Source organism: Colletotrichum godetiae (assembly GCF_030913485.1).
Source record: "Colletotrichum godetiae strain CBS 193.32 chromosome Unknown BDP55scaffold_33, whole genome shotgun sequence".
Classification (NCBI taxonomy): domain Eukaryota; kingdom Fungi; phylum Ascomycota; class Sordariomycetes; order Glomerellales; family Glomerellaceae; genus Colletotrichum; species Colletotrichum godetiae.
The window spans coordinates 221,854-228,807 of NW_026851281.1; the positions used below are offsets into that span (position 1 = coordinate 221,854).

The 6,954-nt window shown below is 51.9% G+C and overlaps 2 protein-coding genes across 2 annotated transcripts; both read left to right on the forward strand.

Moving 5' to 3' along the window:
• Positions 1-859: 859 nt before the first annotated feature.
• BDP55DRAFT_730840 (uncharacterized protein) lies at positions 860-2,688 on the forward strand (the record flags this gene model as incomplete). The annotated part of the gene is made up of 4 exons (XM_060579745.1): positions 860-1,250; positions 1,533-1,730; positions 2,166-2,468; positions 2,555-2,688. 4 exons carry the CDS (start codon positions 860-862, stop codon positions 2,686-2,688), a joined length of 1,026 nt encoding a protein of 341 aa, XP_060427102.1.
• Positions 2,689-4,891: 2,203 nt separating this feature from the next.
• BDP55DRAFT_730842 (mannosyl-3-phosphoglycerate synthase) lies at positions 4,892-6,289 on the forward strand (the record flags this gene model as incomplete). Its single annotated transcript, XM_060579746.1, has 1 exon — positions 4,892-6,289. The coding sequence occupies one exon, from the start codon at positions 4,892-4,894 to the stop codon at positions 6,287-6,289; it is 1,398 nt and encodes a 465-aa protein (XP_060427103.1).
• Between the last annotated feature and the right edge of the window lie 665 nt (positions 6,290-6,954).

Sequence of the window (6,954 nt, forward strand, 5' to 3'; positions counted from 1 at the left end):
TCGTGGAACAAGCTGGTGCAACCTTCGACCTCACCTCCCTCTCCGCCTTCATATTCGTCGTGATATTCACCTTCATATCCAGGCTTCAATTCCCCTTCATCAACAAGCCCTCACCTCACAACCTCCTACCCGCGATAAAACAACCGCGTGGCGCGCTTTCTTCTCATCCAAGCAGGCGCTCCTTCTGCGGCTTCATCTCCTTCCTCCTTCCCTTCAGCGCCAAAATTTCCATTTTGGATTTTCTGTGCCCTCACTCTCCACACCACTGACCGTGCGGAAGATTATCTCTAACCCTTTCATCTCTCTGTTTACTTCCCCCCCTCCACACCTCCCCATCGCGGCTTTTCTCTCATATTCACTTGGAATTCGTCTACCAGACTGTACTTCATCAGCATCTCGCTTGCCCTTCATCTGCACCTCGTCGACAGTTCATCTACATGTCGTCTACTCTTTATTGTAAATACAACGCAGTCAGAGTCAAGACTAGTAGCTTCAGATCGCAAAGGGAGTACTGGTTTCATTTTTTCTTATCGATCACGTCTACCGTTTGATTTGAACTGGCTGTCTCGATTATTGGGTCTTTTTATGAACATCAACACTATTTCCTTCGAATCTCTCGGCTCTACTACTCACATTCCCTTATCTTTCTAACGCAGATATTACAGGCGTGACAAGCAAGACAGTCGCTATGGACCGCCAGAGCCCGGGGCAGCGCTCGTCAAGTATGGCTCACTAGTCTCTAAAGCGGCCTGCCGACGTCCTCAATGAGAGCGAGGATGATCATGAAGCCCCTCAGCATTCCACCAACCCCTTCAAACGACGTGGACAAGCTCCAACAAAGGCTCCGATAAAGCACAAGATGACCACCATCAGATACTCTGAAGAGGTTGCAAAGCAAGCCATGAGAAAGGAGATCGTCCACACTCCCGCCCTCGTGGATTTGCATGACGAAATTCTGCGCACCGTCACGACTACCCGCCAGACTAAAGGCCTTCTGTTGGGTGCAAACACATATCACTCAACTACCAAGTCGATTCTGAGGAACAAGGGCCAAGAAGACATTGTTGACATCAACCGTTATCATACAGCCGAAATTTACATTCGAACTGACAACTGGGCTGCGAAGCCCTTAGCGGACTGGTTCAACATGGTCCATGAAGCTCGTCTCGAGAAGCAGTTCCGCAACAAATACTGGGCAGCTAATCAAAGAGCCAACAAGGAAAGCATCCCTTACTTGTTCAGGAGAATCAGTAGACCGTTCATCAGATCCAACCCCGGTCTTGCCGGCGAGTATTAGGCGGATGCCAAGAGGATCCTGTGCCGCTCCGTCTGGGTTCCTGGACCTGGACATCCCATCATTCGCAGCGCTGTTGCGATTATGGCGTGTGCCGACGAGGACCACAAATACAAGGGGACTCAGTAACACATAAACCAAGTTTGGACTGCCTGATGCCTTCTTCAAGGCGACTCTTGCATTGAGAGAAACTGCCTCGCTAGCATGATTTACGATCGTGCTAACAAGAAAACCGCAGTTGCCACATGCTTTTCTCACGAGTTTGCCGACTTGCGCAGGGCTAAGATTGCACAGTCTGACTTCAGCCAGTACAGCAAGTGGCTTCAAATGCATGGCAGATGCCACACCATCACCTTTGATGAGTTGATAGAGAGACAGATCGTAATGTCCAGGGATGGCGGAGTTCAGCCTCCTGCCAACAACACAAGCCAGATCGGTAATAACATCACAAAGACAAGTCCGACAAAGACCCAAAACCCTGACAATGAAAAAGGCAATAAAATCGGGCTGGTTACCGAAAGTCACTTATCAATCAGGGTCGGACCCCAGAGGAGCGTTTTGAGTCTCTGGCTATCTCTCGTCTCCAGCAGCAGAGCCGCCTTCACGAGGAGACTCGATCTGCCACGAACAATCACATGTCGGACCAGGCAAAGAAGAAGAAGGCTGCCTTTGGAACTGAGGCAGGAAGTTTCGTCAATTTCGATGAACCCACCACTCGAGCCCAGTCGATTATTTCAAAGCCTCCTGCGCCGAAGCCTTTCCCTACTTACCTCTGCAGCTTCAACTTCTCCAGTTTCAATTTATCAATCTCAAATCTCCACAGCGAAATGCCATTCCGCTCGAAATTCTTCAGCTACAACCCCTTCCGCAGAAGATATCGCACCTTCAGCTTCTACCGACACAACAGCTCTCGCCACTGTAGCTTTCATCGCGAAGGGCGCTCTCAATCCGGTAGGAGCTACCATGGCTAGTCCGGATTCGAACACAACCCGATCAATGACTCCAGCCGACGTGAAGGACATGGTAAACGAGATGATGAAGTCCCACAACGTGGTAACTGAAGCCACTGTCGAGGGCCTAATCGACAGAAAGCTTGCGCCTGTCCTGGAGGCCGTCGCAGAAGCCAAGGGCGACTTGAAGAAGCGTCCGACGCCCTCCAGGACATGGAAAAGAAGTTGGTTGCCATGGAACTCCGCCAAAAGAAAGTCAGCGACACCGTGAACAGACTCTATCAAAAGCAGTTCTCAATCGAAAAGACAGTGGCGGCTACCGAGAAGGCTCTGATGACTATCGCGAATGCTCTATCGGCTAGAAAGACCGACGTTCAGGAAGTCATCAAGGAGTTCAAAGGAGACATCAAGGCTGTCAATTACAAGCAGGAAGTCTTGGAATAGCAGGAGCACATCCATGAGATGAGACTGTCATAGCCGAGATGAAGCGGATCATGGACGACATCCGCGGCAACAAAGAGAAGTAAGAGGCTTACGAAAAGTCTCCGGCGGCTGCGATGAGCGAGTTGCATGAGAAGACCCTTTCCAGCTTCAAGTCCTCCAACGAAGAGAAGAGCGGCGATTCGGTCACCTGCGCTCCCTACGCTCCTACTTCGAAGAAGGGCCTGTCGACTCGAAACAAGTGAGCAGTACTCGAAAGTGGTTCGCTCGCCTCGCAGCCTACGACGACTGTGCCGGTTCGAACAATATAACGAGATGGACAAGAACGACGGAATGCAAATTACAAACGACTTGACGAATGATGTGAGAGTATCACCTAGATGACGACTACATTGCTAGCATCGATGCCAGGCAAGACGGACACCGGTACTACACCGACTCGAATGACTGGGTTTTGTCCCCTCGAAGAAGCAGTGAGAGGATTGGCTAGGAATTGAAATGACTGGCAGATCGAAGCAACAGGGAATGGTCGTTACTGGAAATTGAGAATGTTGGAGTTGGATGTTGGTTGATTGGGTGTACGGAAAACAATGGAACGTAGCCTTCGGTCCTGGCACAATTGTAAAGTATCTTATGACGAGCAATCGGTAGCGAGAGGAAGACAAGAAACCCAGTTGCTCGTTACTCTGACGTCCTGTCACACCGAGTGAGGGGGTGATATGGCACGATGCAATTTGCCAAAGACCTGAAGGAGCTCAACGAGGCCAACTCGGAACCTGTCAAGCCACCCCCCGGCCCTGGGCCTATCATTTAGACCCAACGATCCGCGGCGGAAATTACTCAGCACAGCAATGAGATCATTGGTCCCCAAGGCGAAGCGGAAGTTGGAACCATTCAGGCACTTTTTCTTGATTGTGGTAAGACGAGAGAGAACCAACAGCCGCGGTGCGTGGCTGTGTGTTGGTGAAAAAAAAAAAAAAGGGAGAGCCACAACCGCGCCCAACTGGCCTCGACAAGAGCCACCCCCAGTTCCCCAGTACAAGGCTCTCTCGCACTTTTTTCCCGGAGTTGAGTCAATCATAGAGAGCCAACGCACGTGAGGTTTTTGGAATGCGCCTAGATCGCTAGGATCAATTAGGTTCTGAAGTTCGGTGCCAAGCAATGTGGTGGGATCTTGACAGCGGCTGTGCCCGTCTTTTCTTCACCTCGACACTTTTGGGTAGTGCCTTTGTAAGAACCGATATTTTCCTTGCAATGCGATTTGTCATCTACAATATTGAATGGCGTCTAATTTCTCATAATCTCTGGTCTTCTCTCTCTGCTGAGATTGTCTAGAGGAGCATTCTTTGTTGAAATGCTTCCTCTTCTTCTACCCACTTACACTTTTTCGGCGGGAGAGAGGCGCAGCGTGTAAAGACCCCTGTCGAGATGTGGTCGTGTTGGAGGTCGCTTGTTGGTCACTGGACTCGAGGTAGGTTGAATGCAGTGCAAAGCACACTTCGATTCTACATCCTTTTTTCTGACAATCCCGGTTCTTTTCTTTTTTACTCTTCCTTCTCCTCTTTCTTTTGCCCACCCCCTGTCAACGGAACACCTTCTCCATAGAACACAAGTTGACGAATAGCGTCGGTCCCCCTTCTCCAGCGGAGACGCAGCAAACGGGCTGCAACGACCCTTTAGGCAAATACGAACAACGAACAACCTGTCGCAGTACTGACCAATGCGGTGGGACAGAGACGTGATGAACAACAGTCTACCCGTTGGGGGCCCTTTTTTCGAACGAGGTCTCGAGATCTGGCCTACCTACCTGGGTTACCGGATTACGGCCGTTGGAACTGACCCAACCGTTACTCTTACCATTCGCACACTACTTACTCCCTGTTACCGTTGGTGCTTGGGGCGGACAACGAACCTGGTCTATTGTATCACAGGGACTAATGTTAATACATATAAGGAAGGCCGGCGAAGGGGGTCTTGCTTGGATATCTGGGAAGAAAGAGGTAAGAGTCACCAAACTCAACTGCTCTGAAGTCTGCTCCAGCGAATTTCAAAGACCTATTTAACCATACCGACCTTGTTTGAATCCGGGTACATCCATTCCTCTTCAGCAGAGCAAACCAGACTCCCAATCACATCTTATAATCTCACTCTACCTTCACTTCGGCACGAGCCGTTCTCACACACGCTCACCACCACTCTTCCAACAATGAGACTTACACGGCCCTCGCGCTTCGAGCGCCTCGGCTCAATACAAATCAACGAACTCCAGCGCGTCATCGAGCTCGACGCCGGATCAGGCCGAAGCACCTCCTCAAGCCTCACCGTCTCGCGGGACGACTTTTTAGCCATCGAGTCGCGCATGGCCATCGTCGTGCTCTGCATGAATGAAGAGTTCCGCACAATCGAGTCCGTCTTCTCGGGGATCCCGCACGACTGCCTCATCGTTCTCGTTTCCAACAGCAACCGGACGGGCGGCTATAACGACAGGTACGAGACGGAAGTCAACATCTTGCAAACCTTTTGCCGCGAGGCGGATCGTTTCGCCATCGCGGTGCATCAAAAGGACTCCTGCCTCGCTGATGCGTTTGCGGCGGCCGGGGCTCCTGAGCTGGTGAGCGCTGACGATGGGCTTGTGCACAGCGGCAAGGGGGAGGGGATGCTTGTTGGCATGGCTGTTGCTGCGTTGATGGAGAGGGAGTATGTTGGCTTCGTGGATGCTGATAATTATATCCCCGGTTCCATCAACGAGTATTGCAAGAGCTATGCTGCTGGGTTTCACCTCTCGAGGGCGACGGCGGAACATGCCATGGTCCGGGTGTCGTGGAGCTCGAAACCCAAGGAGCGGAACGGTCGACTCATGTTTGATCGGAGGGGACGGAGCTCACGGGTGGTGAATGAGTGGCTGAACAACCTTTTGCAAGAGTTCTCCGGCTACGGGACGGACTGCATTGCCACGGGGAATGCTGGGGAGCATGCCATGACCATGTCCCTGGCGCTGAAGCTTCGGATGGCGAGCGGGTTTGCGGTTGAGCCGTATGAGTACCTCTACCTCTTGGAGCAGATGGGCGACTTGGACTATCATCATCACCACCACAACAAGTTCAACAACAAGTTCAACAACAACAACAGCCACCACCAAAGACTCGATGATGACGGCAGCGACATGCTCTCCGACGCAAGCACCCCCATATCTCCGTCGTCTCCGTCACGAATGTCACAGCTCCTGTCGCCTCCCGCTTCGCCCATGAGCCTCAGCGGCCGTAGCAGCAGCAGGAGCAGCAACGGCTCGCGGCAGCTCGCGCACGCATCAGTGCAGATTCACCAAATCGAGACGCGGAACCCGCACCTGCACGACAACAAGGGCGACGAGCATGTCAGCGACATGCGCGCGCAGGCGCTGCACATGCTGTACCACTCGCCCATGACGCCTGCGCCGATGAAGGCGGCGCTGCGCAAGTGGATGGAGGACGAGGGGGTGTTGGCGGTGGGCGGGGAGGTGCCGCGGGAGCGGGTGTACCCTGCGCTCGGGGAGCTTGATATGGCGAGGCTTGAGGGGTTATTGGGCGGGGAGAGTGTGAGAAGGATGGTTGGGGGGTTTCTTTGACTGCTTCTGTTGTTTTCTTTCCTTTTGTTTCCTTTCTTGTTGTTGTTGTTGTTGTGTAGATAGATTTCCACTACGTAAGGTAGATAGGCATAGCGTTGAGTTTTTTGGTTTCTGTTGGTGCTTGGGTTTCTTAGCATTTAGATGAATATCTTGAATGAATAAGAGATACCACTTCATCTTGACTCTTTGCCTCCCAAGGTCCCTGTCTGTAATAACTGTGAGCCATATCAATTATCGCAAGGCGCTGGACATTTGACGCGAGTTCAAAAATGTCAAACGGCCGTAGACGTGCTTCTAGAAGAGGGGGGGTATAAGGGGACTTGCATACTTGCATCGGATCACCTGCCTTCTGACGGATGCGCACCGGTTTCAGTGTGTAAGGCAAACCTTGGAATACCTTTGGGAATTATGGGATATTCTGTTTTTAAATCCGGGATACGGTACAAGACGTTTCTACTCTGCATCAACTTGCTTCCCAGCATCTCCGGAGGGAACGTGGGGGCGGGATATGCGGGAATAGTTAACGGATGGATGTGGATGCGGGGCAGCTCCTCTGGTACCTTACGGCCGGGTGGCCCAGCTGCTTCGCATTCGATTATGCACGAAATTCGTTGCGCCGCCGTTGTTTGACAACGGCCGGCCGGGAGTGTTGACCATTGCTTCCG